At 30.0% G+C, this 25450-nt stretch overlaps 2 protein-coding genes across 2 annotated transcripts; one reads left to right on the top strand and one right to left on the bottom strand.

Moving 5' to 3' along the window:
- The first annotated feature begins 442 nt into the window (after positions 1-442).
- On the top strand, positions 443-5140 carry LOC103492477 (L-ascorbate oxidase). Its single transcript, XM_008452876.2, has 4 exons — positions 443-835; positions 932-1144; positions 2985-3170; positions 3682-5140. The coding sequence occupies exons 1-4, from the start codon at positions 443-445 to the stop codon at positions 4930-4932; spliced, it is 2043 nt and encodes a 680-aa protein (XP_008451098.2). The 3' UTR covers positions 4933-5140.
- Positions 5141-16983: 11843 nt separating this feature from the next.
- Positions 16984-20631, bottom strand: 2C07 (L-ascorbate oxidase-like; the record flags this gene model as incomplete). Its single annotated transcript, NM_001297511.1, is given in 6 exon segments — positions 16984-18127; positions 18233-18426; positions 18429-18437; position 18439; positions 20169-20171; positions 20174-20631. Coding segments are annotated over 6 exon segments (1566 nt in total), but the record flags the coding sequence as incomplete, so codon positions are not given.
- Between the last annotated feature and the right edge of the window lie 4819 nt (positions 20632-25450).

Consider the following 25450-nt stretch of genomic DNA (forward strand, 5'->3'; position numbering starts at 1 on the left):
ATTAATTAATTTAAAATTAATGGTCAAAAAATTTAAAAAATATATTTATACAAATTAAATATTTTAGATAACTTCTACGCGTTTAAATCTATACAATCGTAGGTTCTATTAAGTTTTTGTTTTTTGTTTTTTTAATACATGATATAAATAAAGACAAGAAAAGCTTTTACACCCTATATACACATTTTTTTAAAAAAAAAAGTCAAACAAATGAAAGAAAAAGAGAAAGAATGTGAACATTGCTCAAGATCAGTCATTGTTTTAAAATAATAATGAGAACAAAAACTCAAATTTTAATTATAAAAGGGAGTCGATTAATTTTGTAAATTGCAGTGCCATCTTCCACAAACTCCCCACTTCATTTATATATATATATATATATATATATAAATTTCTCCTTTTTGATCATTGCATTATTATTCTTCCCTTCAATCTCTTAGCAATGGCAAAAGTTGCAAATCAGCCATTGTTTCCTTTGCCTTTTCTAGTCTTCTTTGTTTTGTCAATCATATTTGGTTTTGGAATAACTCTCTCTAAGGCTGTTTCCCAAACCAGATACTACAAATTCGAAGTTGACTACATGTTTTGGTCCCCGGATTGTGTTGAAAACATCGTCTTGGGAATCAATGGTACATTTCCCGGTCCACCGATTAGAGCCAATGTTAATGACACCGTGGTTGTGGAGGTGATCAACAATCTCTCCACCGAAGGTGTCGTTATTCATTGGCATGGAATTCTGCAACGAGGAACTCCCTGGGCCGATGGCACTGCTTCCATCTCTCAGTGTCCCATTAATCCAGGAGAAAACTTCACTTACGAGTTCAAAGTGGATAAGGTGAGAAGGATTTAAAATGTCAATATCGATGGAAGTGTGTCATAGTTATATTTATGATAAAATCTATTCATTTGTTGATTTTTTTTCTTTTTGTAGCCTGGGACATATTTCTATCATGGTCATTTTGGGATGCAGAGAGCGGCTGGGTTGTATGGATCCTTAATAGTGGATTTAGAGGAAGGAAAGAAAGAGCCCTTCCAATATGACGAAGAGATCAACTTATTACTTAGTGATTGGTGGCATACAAGCATTCAGGAGCAAGAAGTTGGCCTCAAGTCAAATCCAATGCGCTGGATTGGAGAGCCCCAGGTAGTAAATTATGTTCATATTGACAACTAATATAGGTTTCTTAGTTAAATTAAAAAGACAAAATTATTTCTCATTTTTTTTCAAAATTTGACATATATTTGAAACATTAGTAGAAAGTAGATAATAAACTAGAGAAACTTAACGTGAAAAAAAGTATTTTTAAGCTTAACAATTATACAAAAAAAAATTGTATATTTTTTGGGAACTATTTGATCTTTTTGTTTTTGTTTTGTCAAAGTAGGTTGCTTTCGTGATCCTCATTTAACAACATACGAAGAAAAGTGGTTTTTTGAAAACTATTACTTTTGAGTTTCCAAAATTTAACTTGGTTTATGAAAACTTATGACAGAAAATGTATAACAAAGCAAGAATTTAGAAGTAGAAGAGTTATTTATAGGCTTAACTTTCAAAGATCAAACATTTAATTCATTCTTTTCTTTTTTAGAAAAATTGAAAACTAAGTTTATTTGATTCCTAAAGTTTCAAAACGAAAAATTTAATATACCTGAATGTTTGAGAAACAATGACTATTTAGTCAGCGGGTTGATTAATGGTAAAATGAGTTTAATTATGCTTCATTTACTTCTTTTCACTTTGACATTTTTTATTTACAAACCCCATCTCCTTCCTTCTTCTCCATCGCCTTCTTCAACCTTACCTCCTCCTCAAGGTCTCTTTCAATAATCCTCAAACCATTGCTCAGATTTTCACAAAATCTATTTGAACTTTAATTTCGGCTTCATATCTTTACTTATGTTCCGATTCATTAGACGACGCTAGCACAAACTTAAAAAAGAGTTATTGTATCCTCTTACCAACACTTCATAAACATAGAAGAAGAGAGCAAAAAAGAGAAAAGCCAACATCATTTAGAATCAAAACATTCCTTTTAATACTGAAGTAAAGGAGATTGCCTAATCAGCTAGCAAACTCATTTTTTAACATTTTTCACACCATTTTTTCCTTCGTTAACATTTAAAATCATTTCTTAAACTTTATAGAATAAAGTTTTCATTTCAAAATTTCGAGACCAAACATACGTCAAGTTTGTCATTTTAATTTTTAGTCAATTTTTGAATTGAGAAAATATCAACTAAAATTTTAGCTCAAATTCAAAGGACAATAATTTTATCTCAAACTAGAAATATCATCGCAGAATTTGATAAAATATTCGAACTTTGTAATAAAATTGATTTTTGTCATGAAGTATAACCATTTTGTTTATTTATTTATTTATTTATTATATTATTCTTAAAAAAACCCATAAATAATAGGAAAACCTAGAGTTTAATAATCCAATTATTAATAATCCAATCATGTTAGGCCTACCCATTTCTTAAGGATGGGCAGGTGTCTCCGAATTTTGAATTTTATAATAATTTGTAGGGAAATTCCATGCGACATACTTTTCAAAATTTATATAAATCACATCATTTAAATCTAATTGAAAAAAACATTAGAGATAACGGATGGGCCACCAAAATTACTCGCATTCGGAGATAGATAATGATATTTTGTTATATATTTGTATATATTTCAAATTTTGGGATTTAAAATAATTATCCTTTAAACTAACTAATCTTATATATAATTAGTTGTCTCATTCATATTTATCGATAACTATAATTGATAGAACTTAAAATTTTAATTTTTTTTACAATTTTGCTCTAATAAACAAAGCTTAGATTATATTTGACCGTATGAGAAAGTAGATAATAATTAAAAATTGGTTGATATTTTTTTTCTTGAAATTTGTCATTAACGTTTGTTTGATTTAGGTAAAATACTTGAGATGTTTAAGTATAATGTCTTTTTTTCTTTTTGTCTCTTGTTCTTGAAGACCATACTCATAAATGGGACAGGGCAATTTAATTGTACAAGTTTAGATAAATACAACACGAGTTCGGAGCATTGTGAGTGGAAAGATCAATGTGCACCATTTGTCCTCAAAGTCGAACCCAATAAGACTTATAGGATAAGAATTGCAAGTACCACTTCATTATCTGCTCTCAATTTTGGCATTGCGGTAACACAACCTCTCACTTAGTTCTTTTTACAACAATTACAGAAATAAAAAATTGAATCCAATATTCTATCTCAAGAATGAAAAGTTATATCTGTTAGCTCTATGTTTATCCTTGACTTTTGAGATGTATGTCTATTTAAGTAAATATTCGAATTGTTCATTTATCAAATGAGGCTTAAAAATATAATACATTGTGAATTTAGATTTTCAAGTGATTGGACTTAGGTTTAGAAGGAAAAAAATATTATTTTCAAATATAACAAAATAAACCAAAATAACTGTATGTTTAGGGTATTTATAAATATTTTTAAAAAATTTTGTCATTTAAAATAATTTTTCAAAAAATAATAACCGACATGCATATATAATTTTTTTGGAAAATAAATCATACCCCAAATTATATATTCGACCATAATCTCAAAATTTTATGAAATAAATTTTGGGTTTTTTTTTTTTTTTTTCTAACCATCTTAAAATAAAAAGTTTTAATACTTTTTCTTTTCTTTTCCAGAATCACACAATGTTGGTGGTAGAAGCCGACGGTAACTACGTTGACCCATTTGAAACCTCCGATATCGACATTTATTCCGGCGAGTCCTACTCTGTTCTCGTCACCACTAACCAAGCCACAACCCAAAACTACTGGGCTTCCATAGGCGTCCGTGGTCGGAAGCCTAAAACATCGCCGGCACTCCTCCTCTTCAACTACCTTCCCAACTCCGTCGCCAAATTACCCATTTCTCCACCGCCAGAAACCCCCAAATGGGATGATTACGATCGAAGTAAAAGCTTCACAAACAGAGTCTTAGCCTCTGCCATGAACACAACAAAACCACCACCAATCTTCACTCGCCGGATCTCCCTCCTCAACACCCAAAATCGTATTAACGGCAAATTCACAAAATGGGCAATCAACAACATATCATTAACCCTCCCCTCAACCCCGTACCTCGGCGCCATTAAATTCGGTCTCAACTCCACCTTCAACCAGACTCCGCCACCAGAAACATTCCCAAAGAACTACAACATCAAAATCCCACCGCCGAACCCGAACACGAATACCGGAAACGGCGTTTATCGGTTCCGATCGGGGGAAATAGTGGACGTGATTCTACAAAACGCCAATGCGTTAACAAACAATACAAGTGAAATTCACCCTTGGCATTTACACGGCCATGATTTTTGGGTTTTGGGGTTTGGAGAGGGGAAATTTTCGACCGCAGATGAGACGAAATTGAATCTGCAAAACCCACCGTTGAAGAACACGGTAGTGATTTTCCCATTTGGGTGGACGGCGATTCGATTTGTGGCGGATAATCCCGGCGTTTGGATATTCCATTGCCACATTGAACCTCATTTGGATATGGGAATGGGGGTTATCTTCGCCGAAGCAGTTGAAAGGGTGAGGGAAATTCCGCCGTATGCTTTGGCTTGCGGCCGCACTGCCACACATAACGTTGTTCCAATAATCCCACAACCCAAACCACCCAGAGGACCCGGACCAGTTATCCCCTACTTCATGCTTTGGGTAATTGGGTTAGTTATAATTGTGTGTGGGATTGGACTGTTTGGTGTCTGTCTTTATCGGATTGGATTGCGTCGGGGTTATACTTTTAATAATTTGAGCTGGAGACCTTATTTGGGCCTTTCCGATAGTCAATCAAACCAAATTGAATTTTCAGATTTGTCTCGGTCCAACCTAACTCAAGAAGAGTCCAACCCAACCCAAGAAGAGTCCAACCCTATTCTAGAAGAGCCCTAACAAGAACGTTGATTAATATATTCATACCTTCCGAAAACAAAACTTAGAATGGAAATCTCTAGGACACCCTAGAACACAATTTTTTTCTTGGTGTAATTTGGAGTATGAAGTTTGATCGATTTTGGATAAGGTATTTTTAAGAAATCATAAATTTTATTTGTTTGTACGTTTGTTGACCCTTTTTAAAATTATTAATTATTTACTAGAATTTTCACTTATGTTTTATTGCACATGAAAATTTATTAGTATTATTATTCTTATGGTGCCAATCTCAATTAAAAAATGAGTTTAAGATTTATTAAAAATACATTGACTAAAATTTAGATGTTATTGGATACTATTTACTTCCTCGTACTTCGCTGTTAACAAAAAAAGGAATGTTAAATTTTAGTTTTTGTTTTCCAATCCCTTGCAAAGGGGTAAAAGTGGTGTGTTTGATCATTTTCATCTTTTGTTTTGAATAAATGATCTAAAATTGTGGAGCTAAATTAGAGGAAATTTCGATTTAATTACACCTTAAATTAGAGGTTGTTGTATTAATTTAGACTTTCAATTAATAATTATGCGAGTTTAAATTCTAAACTTTGGAGTTAGTGTATTAATCTAAGCCTCAAAGTAATATTGTATCAATTTAGACTCTAGACTTTTATAACTCGAACTAACCCTTAAATTATATGTTTTATTTGAGTATACACTTATAAAACTTGTACATTTATGAAAATTCGGAATTTAAATTGATACACTTGTGAAAGTTCAAGGTTTAAATTAAAACAACTATTAGTAGTTCAACATTTAAATTGTGAAAGTTCAAAGTTCAAGGTTTAATTTTATGAAGATTTAGCAAATTTATTATTAAAAAAAAAACAGACAAAATGATGTCTAACTCTTTAAAAGTTGCTTTTGGGTTCATTTTATGAGAGTTTAGATGGATTTTAAAAGAATTTTAAATATCTGTTGTGTTTGGTAGAACAAATTGGTCACACGAGATTTCTAAAAAAATTAATTCGTAGAATTTGAACTTTGTATATTGATTTATAGTGTAATAAATATAATATATAATATTTACTCTTTTGATATTTTCTCACGAATATAGGTTAAAACTTAGAAGTTCTGGTTGAAAAAATGTTTAATCTTCCAAGTCTTCAATCTTTCAGAATATGGTAATCTCGAGATTGAAAAGAACTATCACGCCTTTTGAACATTAAAAATTAGAATATTTAATTTTTCAATCTAGGGTCTAAACTGAGTTGGATATGAGAAATTTTAACTACCCAAACTAAATCAATTTGTTATTGAACTGACAAGAAAAATAGTAAAATAGAAAGTTTACTTTTTGGATAAATGGAAAATTTAAATTTAAATTGATAAAATAGCAAAATTGAAAAATATGAAGAAAAAAAACTGCTGCAACAATGTCTTAAATGCCTCCACCTAAGTGAAAAACTTGCATACCAATTAAAATTATTCAACAAAGCACAAATACCCAATAATTAGGAAACTTTCCTAAATATAACAAACTACTGAAATATTTACGGCCCGTCTGACAAAACCCATAAATTTAGCCATTTTTTAAATATTTCATATTTGTTCTTCCATCCTTTTCTCCTCACTCTTATTTTTTATAGTCTTCTTGCTCCGTATTCTTTATGCGATTTCTTCCATTTTTTTTCTTAGATTTGGGTAACCAAATTTATTTCTTTTTATTCCTATTTCTTCCTTTTCTTTTTTATATAAAGAATCTTAAAAATAATTGGTTAGGCATTTAAATTAGAGTAACCAAAAGTAAAAGATTGTGTATAAAAAATATTGAAAAAAAAATGTCTTTCTTCTTTTCTTTTTTACGCAGATGGTGTATAAAAAATCTTGAAAAAATTGGTTAGACATTTAAATTAGAGTAACCAAAATTAAAAGATCGTGTATAAAGAATATTGAAAAAAATCGTTTATACCAAATTTTAAAAACAAAAATCGTTTAGATTTGGTTAGATTTGGGACAGCCAAATCTAAACGATCGTATACCAAATTTAAAAAAAAATAGATTTGGAACCTCAAATCTAAACGATCGTATACCAAATTTTGAATTTTTTTTTTAGATTTGGAACCCCAAATCTAAACGATCGTATACCAAATTTTGAAAAAAATGGTTTAGATTTGGGGTAGCCAAATGTAAACGATTGTGTAGACAAATGTAAACGATCATGTACTCAATTAATTAAACGATCGTGTACCAAATCGCGTTGCCACATATATTACGCGAATTGTTGAGGGGCATTTTTGGTATTTTACATGGTGGGCCTCTGGGCTTTTTCGATTTTCCGAATTGTTCTATACAACATAAATTATTTGTTGCTTTTTTATATTTTTAAAATGACCCCCAATAATTAACTCGAACTCTTAGACAACAATGATTACATCTATCCCCTAATTTTTACCTAAGGACACAATCAAATTAATTAACACCTATAAAAAATCCTAATTTTCCCCCAAGAGCCAAAAATCATCACCATCAAAGCTTCGTCCCTTTCATATCTTCAAAGTCTTCCAATAGTTGCAGAAACGATTGGAGCTTCCAACTTCGTCCCTTTCAAATCCTTCAAAGTCTTCATACATTTGGCGCAAAGCAAATGATTTTCTATTTCATACATTCGGCTTAAAGCAAAGGATTTTCTACTTGTCGAGTAGCTTCTTCATCAAAACGCAATTTGCGCTTCTACCGAAATAGAATTTTTTTAAAGTAAAAAACAATAAAAATATATGAATAAACGTAATGTTCGCCGAAATCAATTAACACCTATCAAAACCATAATTTTTTCCCAAAGCCAAAAATCATCACCATCAAAGTTTCGTCCCCTTCAAATCTTCAAAGTCTTTTAAACCTTTAAAGTTTTCCAGCTTGCAGAAATGATTAGAGCTTCTAGGTTATTTGTTCCCTTCAAATCCATCAAAATCTTCATACATTCGATGCAAAGCAAAGGATTTTCTTCGTAGCTTATTCATCAAAATGTAATTTGCATTGCTACCAAAATAGAACTTCTTAAAATAAAAAAAAAAATGAATAAACGTTATTTGCATTGAAATTAAGGAATCTAATCTAAAAAATAATTTCAAATTGTTATTAAAAATATAAATTATGTATTATTTAATAATAATTACTAATATTGTTAATAAATTGTTTAAAATATAACAAACCCGAAAATCTTGTGTCCAGCAACAAAATAGCTATTCTCAAAATACACTGTCTTTGTAAAATCTTTGACATTCTGCCTCATCTTTGAACTATTCAAATACAATGTACTTGGAATATATGAATTGTCCTATAACCAGGGGTACCAATAGGTATCCCAACATGCGTCGATTCAAATGCATCAATCTCTGTGTCATAATGTGAATCTTGAGATATGGGTACTTCATTGTCCAAATATGAGGTATTTCCAGCCAATACAGAGTCAACAACCACAAGTAAATCATTATCAAGAAATTTTAACCAAACTAACATAAGTTAAGACACATCCTTATCCTTAACAATCCGAATGAGGTTTGAATTGTTTCAACCATCTCAATAAATAGTCAAACGAGACACGAAAAGATCTGAAGATGGGAAAAACCTACCTGAAATGCATTCTATAAATCCTTGAAACGAAGATGAAAATGGAATGTGTACACATTACAAGAAATCAGGGCTCTCTCGACGTAGCAATAGGCATCGAATGCCTAAAAATATACGTCAACCGAGACAAGTAATCCCGTTGTCGTGGTTCAAGACATTGGGGGAAGATAAATTAATATTCAATTCTTGCATTTTTTCCAACGTCTTTACACACGGTGTCGGGAAAAAGTGTAGTTATTCTCGATGTCTATGCTGACTACGTCGGGTAAAAGTATGCAATAAAATAATTGTTCAACTTCCCGCAACACCATTCAAAAGACGTCAAGAGAGGTGACCCTATTCCCGACGTCATAAGTAAAACGTCGGGAGAGGTGAAGACTATTCTCGATGTTTTACTTATTACATCGAGAATAGGGGGTGTCTCCCGACATCTTCGTAATGCATCGAAATTCTCCTATAAAAACCCACTTCCAGTTCTATAATTCACAGAACTAAAAAGGAGAAGGGTGAGAGAGTTCAGAGAGAGACCGAGAAGGAGAGAAATCAATCGTTCGTTGTCATCTTTATCGCTGCCCCATGTTCCCTTTGACACACCTCGTAATAATCATTGTCGTTCTTGTCTCGCCATTCATTGTCATCTATAGCTGCCGCTCTTCATTCCAGTAAGTGGTTCAGTTTAGTTTAGTTATCGTTTTGTTTTAGTTAGTTTTAGTATTTAGATTTCAAACTAATTTTTGGTTTTAAATTTCAAATTAGTTTTAGTGTTTAGATTTTGAATTAGTGATAGGTTTTAATATTGAATTCAACTTTGAAGTGTTGTTAGGAATGTGCAAAAAGGGAAGTTGAACATTATTACGAGTTGCGTCGAAGGAAATACGAGGTTGCTTCAAACACAAACGGGCCTTAGTCTGGTGGTTCCAGAAAATTGATTGGGAAGAGAGAAGCAGAAAATGACAAGATTGTGAACCAAACAGATAAGTCATAGAAAGTTCCCCTCTGAATATTAAGTAAATGTGAAATTCACTCTACAAGCATTAGAAAGTTTAGTTAGTATTTACAACTGCTCGGTAGATCTTTAGTATGCATTAATAAATATATACACAAAACATATGTTGTCTCTAAATGAGAGTGTTGCTAGGGGAATCTTGTTATTAGCTAAAAGTTTGTGTATTTGTATAATAAAATGCTGCTTGAATATATGAATGACATTTGAGATGCTTGGAGTTAACCATTGATGCTTGGAGTTAAATCCATTGGTTACATGTAATACCTAGGTTTAGTCATGAATATATGAATTGCATTTGAGATGCTTATTTTTATCGGTCTGAACAAAATTGTGCTTAGTTCACCTTTGTCTTAGCTTTGATGGTATTTTTGTCCATTTATAATTTTATGACATTATTTCGGATTGCAGCCAATTTTCTATACGATTAGTTTTGGCAGGCTAAGTTGCAATCTGTAACGACCCAACTTTTTATACTAAGCTGAGGTCGTTACTAAAAAGAAACAATGACAAGAGACACTTTTTGAAACGAGGGAAGAATAAATTTTCATTAAAAACATAATATTAAAACACTGAAACATAAACGCGGAAGCAAAACTGAGTCCCCATATGGCATGTCACGGATCTTTCTCTGTCGCTCGCCAGCTTTCCTCTACCTTTACCTTCGCCTGAAATGTTAAACATAGAAAGAGTGAGTATAAACATATACTCAGTAAGGGACCTACTACTAGTCCCGCTAGGTGTCTGTTAACTTCCCATTAGAGTCCTGTAAATGGTACCCAATCTCTGGCACGTTCCCGAACACGTGCAGCAAGCGCTCCCATAGAAACGAAAATCTGGTCTTCGGTGTCCCGGGGGAGCACCTAGGACATGCTGATCTGTAGTGAACCCGGGGGTAATACTAAGACAATCGGGATGCGAGGACCTCGTCGAATCACTCGAATCATATCTATATCCATGCTAGACTGGCGGTCCCGTCGGACGATGCAGTCCTAAATAGGTGGTGATCCCGAAGGACACCCATGCAGGTACGATTCTAATAGACAAAGTTAACAGAACACCCTATCCATAGCATGTAGCACAACATAACATCATAACATGGCATGAATATTAATCTTAACGTCTTTGATCATGTGATTAATATATCATGCATTAACAATCATCAACATCAATCTACCGGTCATTAACATAACATCAGTCATCATCATCAATCATCAACATAATAATCTCAGTCATTATTAATAGGCATCAAATTATGCATTTTAGCTACCATCAATGCAAAATCATAATTACATGCGGTCTCTTAAATTCAATTCGAAGGTCTAGTAGGAGAATCTCTTACCTTGAGATTTTAGCCAAACAAGGTACTCTCTACTTGACAGTAAAAATTCTCCAATTAACTTGATCCTATTCATAAAAGGAAAGCTTAGTATCTTAATTAATGAAATTAGCAATTGGCTAACATCCAAAAATCCTCCCAAATTAATTAACTTTCTAAAAATTGGGTTGAAACCAATTCAACCTTGATTGGGAAAAATCCAAGATTTAGATCTTAAAAAGTTTAGCCAATTGAACCTTTACAGAAACCCCAAATAGATCCAAAATTAAATTAATAAAATATTAATTTAATTTCTTTGGCTTACCAAGGTTACTCAAATGAAGGTTGGAAAATCCTCTTATCCTTGATGAAAAATTCATCACTTTAAATCCTCAAACTTCCAAAGAGACCAATCTTAACTTCAACTGATGAGGCGGCGACGACAACAGAGGGTTATCTTAGAGAAGAAGATGAAGAATCCTTTTTTATTTTTTTCCTTTACTTTCTAACTTAAGCATTCCAATGCTATTTATAGATCCAAATAATAACAATAATATTTATTATTATTTCCTTTCCCTTTTCCTTTTAGGATATATATAATACCAAAAAATATACAATCTTTATTCCCATTATCTTTCCTAAATAAATACCTTAATCTTAGGCTTTTATAACCATTAATAATAATAATAATGGTTCTTTATTATTATTATTTTTCTCTCATCAAAATCTACAATAATCATATATATTTATTTAAACCATTATTCTCTCTTTTAAATAAATATATATATTTTTCGTCCAATCAAATCAAACATCTCTCTCCTCATGGATTATCTTCTTTTCCAAACAAATATAATTATATTTCATCATATAATTAACTTCACTTTTCCATATTATTAATTAAATATATATATCCATATATATATACTCAATTAATTACAATTCCACCAAAACTAACTTTTCCCTCCAAAATCTCAAATTAACTTAAATCCTCAATTCTTTTAATCAATCAAATCTTTTCCAATAAATCACTTATAACTTCCAACATGAATTATCTTAACCCAACCATAACAACTTCACTCCAGAATCAATATTTATCTTTCTATAGAATAATTAATTATTTCCCACAATAATTAATTATTATTTATCTTTCTCCAAAATAATTAATTATCTTCAACAATAATTAATTATTGTTTATCTTTTCCTTAAATAATTATATTTCAACAAATATAATTATCTTTTCCATTAACATAATAATTGTATATATATTTCCACATATACATATAATTATTAAATCTCCAACAAACTTTTCACCCGACAATTTAATTAAATAACATCCATAATTATTTAATTAAATTCAACTTCAACAACACTAAAAATCCACAACTTTACTTAATCCTCTTAACCTACCATTTAAACAAAAACTTAACAAACACCACATGCCAAAACCTCTAATTAATTAAATATTCATCCAAGAAATATTTAATTAATTTCAATTCCCACCTAAATCAAATAATTCTCATTAAATGGATTCAAAATAACGCCCAATAAATTATCTTAATTTTTGAGGCGTTACACAATCATTTTAAATTTATGCGCACACATATGAAACAAATTTGAGACTGTTCATGTATGGGTGGGAATTACTTATTCACATGATCAAGGTACCTGTCTTACCTAGGTACTGGAGGATGCTTTGTTGAGATAATTTATGCACACACGACGTGTTTCCTGGCAATGTTTTCTACACCTCGAAAATGAAATTTTCTCCAGGGACTAATGATTTAAAAAACATCACAACCTCTTCAATGACTGCTATAGTCATGCTGAGATGGTGTAGAAGTTGGGAAAATTGGCGTACGCGATGCTTAGCATTATGTTTTTAGTTTTTAGTTTTTATTATTCATGTAATTTTTCAACCTACAAACGTGTACATTTTTAATATTCGGATTAATTTTAATATACTTTTGATTTGGTATTTTAATAATTTTATGTTAATTATTGTCTTTAGAATTTGATTGAATTTAAATCGAATCCGATCTCAATAGCGAACAAAATTAAATAAATAAAAAAAATATATATATATATATATTATAGAAAAGTTTTCCCGATGCACAAAACACGTTGAGCATGGACGTCTATTGCTGACACTTTGACCAGACGTCGGACAAGGTTTTTTTCGACGTCTTGCCCCAGTCGGCGAAAGCACCCATCGAGTTTGCATGTCGATTTTGCCTATCACGACGCAATACTGTCGAAACTTTACTCGATGTGGCTTTCAGCGTTGGGATAGACATTCCTGACGTGGTTTGTGATTTTTGCCGATGCATGTGTGCATTGGGCGAACCCCTACTTCTTGTAGTGACATCCATCAACAATACGATAATCAGGATATTGAGAAGATTCAATCCATCTACATCCAACACGATCTTTCGTTGTTGTAAAGCCATAACAAAAAATTGTTATGATCCTACTATGGTCTTCGACAACTAATCATAAAGGATGTACTGTAAAGATTGAAATTAATCGACGAAAACTGTTAAATAAAAAACATAACGTTTAATATAAAAAATGAAAATATCGTGAATATTGATATTTCAAACAAATTTAAAAGATGCACATCTTCGTACTGTTTTTGTGAAAATTTTAAAATAATTGACGTAATATATATATAGATTTAAATATATATTTTCTATTTATTTGTTTTAAAATCTATATAATTGTCAAAAGAATATATTTTTTAAAAATAAAAATCAACAAAAAAAAAAAAAAAAAGAAAAAAAAACTATGGATAAGTTTACATTATTTTAAAGGAGGATCTAACCTTTAGATTCAATTTGTTATTAAAAATATATTTCAAACATTATTTAATAAATTGTTAATAAATGGTTTAAAATATTAAAAAGCAAAAATCTTTTATATATATTTGACATTATTTTAGTAGAAAATCTAAAATTCAAATTCAAATTCAAATTGTTATTAAATATATATATTATGTATTATTTAATAAATTATTTAAAATATAACAAAGTATAAAATCTTGTATATATATTTGACATTATTTCAGGGAAGGGTTTGTATATATATTTGTCATTATTTTAGCCAATTTAGTTAACATTTACCTTGTTTGCAAAATACAATGTGTTGGTGAAATATGAGATATCCTGCTTCATCTTTTGACCTATTCAAATACACTGAATCTGGAATATATGATTATCCTATATACAGGGCTATATTTAAGGTTTAATATAATTATAAAAAAGGGCAAGTTGCAGTCTTGCCATTTTTATTTTTTTTGGTTTTTGTCATTTTTCAAGTTTCTATTTAAAAAATTGCTATTTTCACGGTTATATCTTTATTATTATTACAACGGGCTCGATTTTCATTGTGATAACATGGGGACGTTTAATTGGATACAATTTCTCCTTCAAACACAAATTTTTAATAGAGGCGACAAGAAAAATAGCAAAATCTAAGGTTTACTTTGAATAAATGACAAATTTATTTTTAAATTGTCAAAATAGCAAAATAATTAATTTCCACGTAATAAATAGGATAATTATGCCTTAAATGCCCCTACCTACTTTACGATATAGACTCCTAAATACAATAGTAAGAAAAACCACAAATACCCTGTAATTAATACATACTATGCACTCCCTTCAATTTTCTAATTTTCCCTCCAAAAAAATAGACCATCTTTTGTAAAGGCTTTCCGGCGCATTTGTTCTTCCGTTTTTTAAAGGCTTTCCGGCGCATTTCCACCATCGCTTTTCCACCGTTGCTTTCTCTTCCGTTTTTCCACTGTCGCTTTTCCACCATCGGTTTCTCTTTCGTCGCTTTTCCACCGTCTGCACGCCTTTTCTTTTTTAATCGATTTGCACCACCCAAAGTATCGATGAGTTGTTTCGTTTCATGCTTCTGTTCCTTCTTCAACCTTTGGATTTTTCCTCTATTTTCTGCATGTATCGGTAAAAAATACCGAGTTCTCAAAATTTTCTTCAAATTTTCTCCGGTTCTAACATTCTTCAAATTTTCAAATGGCTTTCCACCCGCATTTGTTTTCCACCCGCACCGTCGCTTTCCACCTTCTTCTTTTAGTACAAATTTTCGTTTCCCTTAATTACGGTTGATTGTCTTCCGCTGAATCTTCTATTTTTGTTTCCCTTAATTTCGGTTGGTTGGCAAAATTAAAAATAGATCACATTTTATTTGGCATGATTTCAGGGAGGGTTGGGATTTGATTCTATACTTAAGTATTTCCATTATATTTGCCATAATTTCAGGGAATTGTTGAAATTTGAATTTGAATTTTACTTGAGATTTGAAATTTGAATCTTTTAAATGATTTTTCTTTACTTTTTTAATGTTTTTGTTAATAGTTAATTATTGCATCATTTTATCATTATTTTAGGAATTATTTATTGCAGTAAAATTTTAGGACGAATTCATTGCATTAATAGCTAAAGTTTGAATATATAATTATTGAAGGTAAAAATCGGAATAATTAGGGGTATTGAAACCAATTGAATATGTTTAGGGGATCTTTGAAAGAATATAATAATTTTTTGATTTAATTAATAATTATCATAAGTGAAGGTGTTTACAAATATGCTGTAATCGGATATGTGATATTTTATTTGATTTTTTGATCTTCTTAAATATATTGTATTTGAATCTGGACAGTTCTCATCCGTTGAGGGGTAATTTCGGACCAAAAAATGGGGAACTATTTCAACCAGTTAATTTTTCCATAAATAAATAAAAAAAATAACAGTTTACTATTTTTCTAATTTCCATTCTTATATTTGCCATTTCCACGGATTTCTTTTTTTTTTATTAAATCTACAAAAATCACAACTAATTTCAGCAACTCACATACGTTCCAATTTTTCAATTTTATTTTTCAAATTTTAGGTTTTGTATTTTACATCTAGTATATCTATACTATATATAAAAGAAAGGAAGTGGAGAATTTTTTTTGTCTCATTTTACCCTTTCATTATAACTTTTCCATTTGTCTTGTTTTAGTGACAATTTTTTCATTCACATAATTTTAATGTTTATGGCTATTTTAACATTCAACAAAATATAGTTTACATTTCCTTAACTTTTTTGTGATAGCTTATTTTTTAATTGTGCAAACGAGGTGTATATAGTGGTATCGGTATAAGATACTCCACATTTGTGTGTCTCCTCCCTCCTTCCAAAACTTGTGTGTCCTAAGGATATCCAAACTCATTTATCAATTAACGAGTATAAGAAGGAGGCTCCACATTAAAAATAATCAATATATGAATACCAAAGAGATTAAAAGAATATTATATTTTTTCTTTCTCAAATTTTTCATTCAATAGGATTGAAGGATGAGAACATTAGGAAGATAAAAGACAACGTTTTATAGCCTCTTAGCATAGCTTTTTATAAAATAAGCTATTGAACAGATTAGAAAAAAAAGGGCGGAAGAAAATGGATGAAAAGGTTTTGAAGGCAGCCTCCAATTTTCTCCAAATTCAAAAGCGTCATTCTCTCTCACTTTACTTTTCACTCTTTCCCGTTGCTGCTTTTCATTCTCTATATGATCGTGCTTTAGGGTTTCCATATTCATGACGACAGATACGTATTAGTTTTCTCTTTAGAAACCGACACCTTCTCCTGATCTTTATAGTTTATTTAAGTAACTTCTACACTCATTTGATTTTAATTTTTGGTCTTAATCAAATTCTTTTGAGCATATCCCAGACGATTGTTTCTTTGCCATTTCCTCCTACTTCCACTACTTGCAAATGATCTCTTTCAACGCAATAGCCTCGCCCACATCACGAAACCCCATTTGATTAGATTAATGATACAGCGCTGAACGTGAATAGCAGAGCCAGAGGTTTTGAGCAGGTCCAAGCTTGAATGGCAGATCCGAACGATGAATACAAATTCAAATGGGGGACTAGCGATGGATGATTTTGTGAAACAAACGTGAATGACAGATTTGGATTTGACCGTCAAAACCTTTAAAAAAAAGCTATAAAAAGTCTGTTGTATCTTTTTTCGTTAGCTATCATATTTGTTATCGTATCAAACTAGTTAGTTTTCATGATTATTTAGAGTGAATAAATGAATAAACAGTAGATACTAAATTTAAAATTTTCTTAAAAGTGGAAAATTAAAATTGAACAAACTCCAAAGTACAGCATAATTTAACGCGGCTTAAAGAAAGAAAGAAAAGTGCGCCCACAAACATAACACGAGAATAGAGTAAATTACTTCAACAAACCCTAAACAGCCACATTTCTAGAGTAATTCTAGGGCTTTTGTGTGGGGTTCTGAATAAGAGCTTTGGCAGTGCCGCCGCAGGCCATAGCGTGCGTTGGAATTCTCCCAACCTTATCAACTCCTTCGGCGAAGACAACCCCCATTCCCATATGCAAATGAGGTTCAATGTGGCAATGAAAAGCCCAAACCCCTGGATTATCAGCCACAAATCGAAGCACCGTCCACCCAAATGGGAAAATGACCACCGTATTCCTCAACGGCGGGTCCTTCAGATTCAATTTCGTCTCATCCACAGCAGCGGAAAATTTCCCCTCTCCATACCCCAAAACCCAAAAATCATGGCCGTGTAAATGCCAAGGGTGAATCTCGCTATGCTTGTCGTTCAATGTGTTTGCATTTTGTAGAACAACGTCCACGATTTCCCCTAATTGGAACCGGTAAACGCCGTTTCCGGTGATGGTGTTTCCGTTCGGTGGTGGCTTGTGGATGTCGTAGTTTTCTGGGTATGTTTCCGGTGGGGGATTTTGGTCGAAGGTGTCGTTTATCCCGATTTTAATGGCGCCGAGATACGGCGTTGAGGGGAGGGTTAAAGAGACGTTGTTGATCGCCCATTTTGTATATCCGCCGTTCATCTTATTTTGGGTGTTGAGGAGGAAGATGCGGCGGGTGGATTTTACCGGTGGCTTTGGACTGCCCATGGCTGCTAAGATTCTGTATGTGAAGTTTTTGCTTCGGTCGTAATCGTTCCATTTGGGGGTTTCGGGTGGGGGAGAAATGGGTAATTTGGAGAAGGAGTTGGGGAGGTAGTTGAGTAGTGTTAGGCCTGGAGGGGTTTTGGGTTCACGGCCGCGTACACCGAGGGAAACCCAGTAGTTTTGCGATGGGTTTTGGTCGGTGTTGATGAGGACGGAGTAGGATTCACCGGAATAAATGTCGATATCGGAGGTTAGAAATGGTTGAACGTAGTTGCCGTCTGCTTCTACCACTAGCAGTTTGTGATTCTGAGGAAGAAAAAAGAAAAATTTGAAATAATAAAGTTCGATTCTAATATAAATATATATGTGAATTGAAATGTATTAGTTAGAGTAGGAGAGAAAGAAAGTTACCCCGATGGCAAAATTGAGGGCTGAGAGTGAAGTGGTGCTTATAATTCTGATCCGATAAGTCTTATTGGGTTTGACTTTGAGGATAAAAGGTGCACATCCTTCACTTCCACTCAACTTACACTGCTCCATATTCTTCATGTATTTAGCTCCAATTGAACAATTGCTTTGCCCTCTTCCATTTATGAGTATCGACTTTTATCAACGACAACCAACATAAAAATACATTTAATTATACCTCTCCAATAACATTAATCTACAACACAAACTACAATCATTATATCTCTAATAAAACAATTTACCTATATCCAATTAACCAAATTAAAAACCCTAATGACACTTTACCTTATATGTACCCTGGTTTAAGAAAGAAAGAAAGAAAAGAATATAAAAGAAAAAAAACACACCTTTTGAGTTAGATATTTGTCTCCAAAGTACTCATAAATTATTTTCACAAGTATAATTTTATTTTTTAGTACGTTTGTAAATACTTAATTTATGTACGGAGACTACTGGCTTCGTGTATATATTGATAGTTTAGATATATGTGACACAGTAGTAGATTTCATTTAATGTAGATTATATTTTTTTTTGTTCGATGCTTATATAGTTTTAAAATGTTTATATGAAATAAGAGTATTATAGTCCTTTTTAAAATAATATAAAATATTTTTTTAGAAAAAAGAGATGCACAATTATAATTGGAACTTTCCAAAAAAGTTAGAAAAAACAATGTCTAACTAATGTAAAAAGCAATTGGTATGTATATAACAAAAACCATGTTTCAAGCAAGTAAGGTATTTATATAAGATGGAGAATATTATTTTCCTATATATTCTATTTTGGTGGAAATTATACCTTACGTTATATACATGTCTCAAAAACACATATGTGTTTAATTTTTGTTCTTCTTTTTTCTAATTTTTAAAAAGAAAACTATATGTGTATTAATTCTTATAATCTGAGCCTTGTATTCTTAGTATATTAAAGGCAAGAGTCATGTCAATATGAACAAATTCAAACTCACAACTTTCTATAATTTTAATCTTACAAATATAACAAAATTTCATAGTTTGTTAGTGATAGACTTACAACAATGAGTAATAGTTTGCTATAGTTATAAATATTTTTGTTTATTTTGTTATTTGAAAACAACATAATTTTATAAAATGTTATAAAATATTTTAGTTTTTTTTTTTTGTTTAAGGAATTTTTTTTAAAAAAAAAATGTGAAGAGAGAATATTTTGTGGATATTTTCGTTTGTTTGTATTTGTAGTTAAAGCAGCAAACATTTTGAATATTGAGGGGAAAAAAAGTCTGTCAACATTATCTCATGTGCTAGAAAGAAAGCTAACATATGTTGAAAAGTATGCATTTGGATAGTAATCATAAACTTTTGTTCGGTAACAATCATAGAGGTATTGGAATACGTGTTGATTGAGTGCGAAACAAAAATGTCAATATAAATCCTGAAAACGATGAAAAACGTGATTTCATTAAAGATTGAGAAAACCAAATTTTTTTTAACAATTTGAGCTCTAAATGTTGGATTCAAACGTAAATTTTTTATTATATTATATTTCAATCAATATAATGCAATAATGTGTAAAACTAAATATAAGTAATTTTCTTTTAAAAAATATTTATTTTTTAAACGAGTAAAAATTTGTTTTCATGTTTCACCATACAAATTATTGTAAAAATTTAAAAGAAAATATGGTTAATTTTTTATTTTTGGAAGAAAAGAAAATGATCATCAACAAAATCTTAATTTTGTTTTAAAAATGTTAAGCTCGAATCGAAATACCTCTCTTACACTTTTCACGGGGTTTACATATTAATATATAAGGAAATATTGTTATGACAAATATGACAAGCAATTAATGATATGAGATGACTATTAAACGGCTATCAGACGACTATCGAAGGGCTATCAAGAGGTTATCTACTTTTAAATTTGCTACTTTTACGATTTAGAAAATGTAGAGACATGAGTTATATTATCAGGCCCAGGGAGTTCCCTTCTGTAGGATTCCATGCCAATGAATAACAACATCTTCAGTGGAGAGCTTGTTAATCAACTCTACAACGATAGTGTCACCAACATTGGCTCTAATCGTTGGTCCGGGAAACTGGTGGTTGATTCCCATGACGAGGTTTTCTTTACAATCAGGGGACCGAAACATGTACTCAACTTCCCATTTGAAGTGTCTAGTTTGGGAAGCAGCCTGAGAGAGGGTTATTCCAAACCCAAAAAAGATTGAGAAAATAAAGAAGATGGCTGGAAAAGGCATAGGAAACAATGGCTGATTTGCATCTTTTGTTGCCATCTCTTAACCAAGAGATGGAAGGGAAGAATAATAATGCAATGAACACAAAAGAGGATACTGGGAGAGGGAAGTCTGTGTAATTTATAATGAAATTTCGTAGGGTTTTTTCTTTAATACATATGTGGTACTGGAGAATCAAACATTTAACTTTAAAATTAATAATGCAAATCAATATGTCAGTTGAGTTGTTTTTTCTTTTGCCTGCATTTGTTTGATTCTTTTTATTGCTTTTATAATTCTAAAAGTTTTTTCTTTTATTGAAAACTTGACGTATATATATACGATGGATGAGAACCTAGAGAGAGATTTAAATGTCGTAGAATTTAGTTTGGATGTTTAATTTTTCTAATTAAAATGTATAACATAAAAATAATATAATTTATTTTCTATACTTTAAACCTTCATCTGTATATTTTCAATCGGCTAGTTTTAATCCTTTAAAGTCTTCCTCAACAAAAAATTTGTTAAATAATAATCAGATTCTTTTAAATAAAAAACTTCTCAAGATATTTACAAATATAACAAAATATCATATCACATCGATTTGTGATAGACTAAGATAGATTATTATATGTAATTATTATGGTACACATACACCAGATGATAGTCTATCTTAGTTATTATCATTTTTTTTTTGTTTATTTTTGAAAATAACCTAAATTAAGGAATATAATAGGTTAATAGGTTTCTAAATTTAGCAAATTTAGCAAGAAAAGTCTCATAAATGATATATAGAAAGTACTTGACAACACCCATCAATAAATTTTTAGATAGAGACTAATATAAGATTTATTAAAAGTACATGGATTAAACTTGGACGGTATTTGACTATATTAAAACTAAAATTGAACAAATTCTAAAATATAGTGACCAAAAGATATTTAATAAAAAAAAATTTAGCTAGGTCTCCCACATATAATATAGAATATGAATGTTTGTATTTATGAAATTGGTAGGTCCACACATTGTTTTGAATTTTGAATGAATAAGTTATAAAGGTACCTAAAATTTCAAATAACTATACTTTTTCTAAGGATTTGCATAGTAAAAAGGTATTGAAATTATGTGTGTTACGTAAGATTGTCTTTACTAAGCTTTATTTCATATAATTAAGTTTATCTAAAATGTTTTCTTTAAGCTGTGAAGTAAATTTATTTGTTTTACATTTTCATCTTATATTTTTATATCAATTAGTTTATATTAACTTTATTTGTTTATTTGTTTTTTTTAGAGTAAAAAAATTTATATTATATATATTTTTTATTTATACATTTTCTATATTTCACTTTTGCATTTTTTTTTTATTTAAACATGAATTTTTAATGCATACATGAGAGTCTTTCTAAATACAAAAGTATTATATATGCCTAAAAGAATATACAAAAGTATTAGGTAAAACGAATATTGTAGTTTAATATATTAATTAAAAAAATTCAAATATTATTTAACTTTATCTAAAGTTTGTTGTTAATTACATATGATTAATGATAACCTTTGCATTAATTTATATTTAAATAAAAAAAAGTGAATGAAGAAAATAGAAAAAAAATTCGCCAAACTCTAAGAAAATATCGATTAATTTCTGTTTTATTTTACTATATTTTATAAATAGTTTTATTTTTCTATCTATAACAATTCTCTAAAAAATATATGAAAAAAAGGATGAAAAAACGTTATTAAAAGTTGCTTCAAAACATGAAAAATCTTTAAGATCGTGATTAAAAAGATATTAAAATTGATTAGATGTTTGGTCATAGTTAGAAATATTGAGATCCCAACTTTATGGAAATATGGATGAAAATTTTGAAAAAATTATAAAATTGATGAAAATTGTTATAATTAGTTAATAAAACTTACCCTATAACTTAATTAGATTACAAATAACCATTTTTAATCACAATTTTTATAGAGCAAGACAACCATTTAGATGTCTATTATTGTCGATGCATGTGCAAATGTTGATAAGATGACCTAATATTTAAAAACAAATTTAAAAATAGTTACAAAGAATATTTTGGGGTGAAATTATGTGAAGATTTGGTGAAAAGAATTCAAATGGAGTTAAAAGTAAGGCAAAATTTGAAAAATGTCGAAATTTCATGGTAATCGGAGGAAAAAATGAAACTTTCCCTATTAAGGTTTTCAATTTCTATCGTCTATCACCATATTTATTTATATTCTTACTAGAGTGTTATTGGATTGGGTTGGAAAATATTTTCAATCAAACCCATATTTTTGGGATGGTTAGGTTGGTAACTCTAATAATCCGAATTAAGTTTCCAACCCAATCCAACTTGAAAAATATGGATTGGGTTGTCGAGTTGTATTTTTTTTTTCTAAATTATAATGTTTATAAAGTTCAAAATTGTTCTTTTTCTAAAAAAAAGTTTAAGATTATTGTACATTCAAAATTTCAAACACCAATTAATTCTATATATATATTAATTCGGGTTGTGTTGAGTTGACTTGGATTTTTCAACCTGAGACCCAACCCAACCCGAAAAAAATCAAAATTTTCAATCCACATGTCAAACACGAAGTTGGTAGTTCAAGTTTCTTCAACTTCAGTTGTGTACTAAAAAGAAACCTATAAACGAAGGAATATATACAAACATACTTTTATATAAAAAATAGACAAAATAGAAAAAAAAAAAAAAAAAGAGAATAGAAGAACATAATTTGATTTGCTTTCTTCTTCACTCCTAGCATTTTGTTGTGACTTGTGAACATAAGTGAGAAACAAAGAATAAAATATTTGTACCCAAAGATTTGAAAAGAAAGAATTTGAAAGGATGAAAGAGATAAGAAAAAGTTAATATAATATAAGAGAATGTGAATAGTTGGGAGATAGAAGATAAAAGGATAGATAGGAATGTGAATGAATTTGGATAAATTTAAATGACATAATTAATTGGAGAGAAAATTTTGAAATTTTGAAAAAGTTATAATAAAAAGATAAATTAAGAAAATATGACTTCTATCTTGTTGATGTGAAAATGGCCATAAATATTAAACTATGCGAATGACAAAATTGTCACTAAAACAAACAAAAAGAAAGTTATAATGAAAAGGTAAAATAAATTTCTCTACTTCTATCCTTTTATATATAGTATGGATATAAGACGTGAGTTTTTTTTTTTAACAAAAATAAATCATTATTGATGTCTTCTCATCCTTAGATTGCACTTCTAATCGTCTATTTTAAAAAAGTCTACGCATGGACACACCTACACCTACACCTATAAGAATTTATTATATAACGGTTTTCAAGTATATTTATATTAAAAAAATTAATTGAATCATTTATTAGAAAAAATATATAATGTTAAATTAACGTAATAAATTTAAAATTAGATAAGAAAGAGAGTGTAAATCGATACATATCTAAAAGTTGAGAACTTAATAATTCTAATCGTTACATAATTTTATAATTATGTTGGAGGATACAATATTAACGTTTAGAGAGCTTAATTGCGGTTAGAATTATATGAAGGGTACTTTTGCAATTACACAAGGCATGTCATTGTATGTCCATATACATACATACATATCTATATCTATATCTATATATATATATATGCTCAACCTGTTATTAAATTGTTAAAACAAAAATGATATCTTTTTAATTACAAAAATATCTTATATCAAAACAACTATGTCGTTGTGCAATTAATTAAGTTTCATCTATATGTTTATACTTTTACATTTCTACATTTTCAATATTTTTCAAGGGGTAAATTGACATTTGGTGTTTTTCATTATTTATGATAATTAATTATTATATATTATAATCTTCAAATAAAAATAAGATTAAAAAGTTTAATTTTCATAAATATAACAAAACACCAAAATATTTACGATTTGTGTAACAAAATCAAAAAGTCCAAGAAGTCAGTAAAATATTTTTATAAATTCCAGATTTACTCTTGATATTGCAAACGAATCTTCACTTGTCTCTTCTTTTTTTTTTTTTTGCGATTATTTTCATCTTTTCTTCCAGATTTTTTCAGCTCTTCTTTTAGATTTTCTTTCTTTCAATTTTTATTCTTCTTATTCTTTCTTTCTCTCTTCATCTTCTCTTTCTTTCTTCCAACTCTTATTCTAGAATATCAAGATCATTTAACTATAATACTACTTTGATATGATCTAACGATCGCTTACCTAGCCAATACGATCGTTTAGATTTGAAGCCTTTTCCCCATCATTTAAAAAGAATTACATGATTGTATGGATATGATCTAAATGATCGCGTACTATAGTTAACCTGATCGTTTAACGTGGTCAACACGATTGTTTAGATTTGAAGCATTTTTTTTCCATCGATTAAAAAGAACTACATGATCATGTGGATACTTATTCCTACACGTCATGTATCATTTTCTACACCGACGTGTATCATGATTGTTTATAAAAAGAATTACACATGTGTGTTTGTGGTCGATTAATTGCGTGTTGACTGGAGCATTTTTAATATTTTTCATTGTTGAACTATAGATTTTCGTGCTTTATTAAATTTTTTAAAAACTTCATTGAAAACAATAATTTGGGTGTGAACTTAGAATGTTTTAATAAAATTAGACAATAGATTTTTTAGTTATTTATTTAAAGAAGGGAATGATTAAAGCTCATATTTAGTTTTCATATAACTTTTCAATGAAACTCATATTTTGAAGGAAGGGAATGATTATAAAAACTCACCTTTTGTTTATATTTGTATAATTGGTTAGATTACATTTTTACCCATGAAGTTTAAAATTTGTACAAATAATAATTCTAACCTTTCAAATTTGAAAGAAAAGAGTACTCAAATTTTAGAAAATGCTGGATTGTGATATCCAATTGGGACTGATAGAATCCTTTAAATAGACAATAAAGATAAGACGACAAATT

Source organism: Cucumis melo, chromosome 2, assembly GCF_025177605.1.
Source record: "Cucumis melo cultivar AY chromosome 2, USDA_Cmelo_AY_1.0, whole genome shotgun sequence".
Taxonomy (NCBI): Eukaryota; Viridiplantae; Streptophyta; class Magnoliopsida; order Cucurbitales; family Cucurbitaceae; genus Cucumis; species Cucumis melo.

Excerpts from the sequence above, each read along its gene's own strand:
- LOC103492477 (XM_008452876.2), top strand. The coding sequence starts at position 443 with ATGGCAAAAGTTGCAAATCAGCCATTGTTTCCTTTGCCTTTTCTAGTC. Across the intron at positions 836-931 it reads ACGAGTTCAAAGTGGATAAG|CCTGGGACATATTTCTATCA; the intron begins GTGAGAAGGATT and ends TTCTTTTTGTAG. Across the intron at positions 1,145-2,984 it reads GCTGGATTGGAGAGCCCCAG|ACCATACTCATAAATGGGAC; the intron begins GTAGTAAATTAT and ends TTGTTCTTGAAG.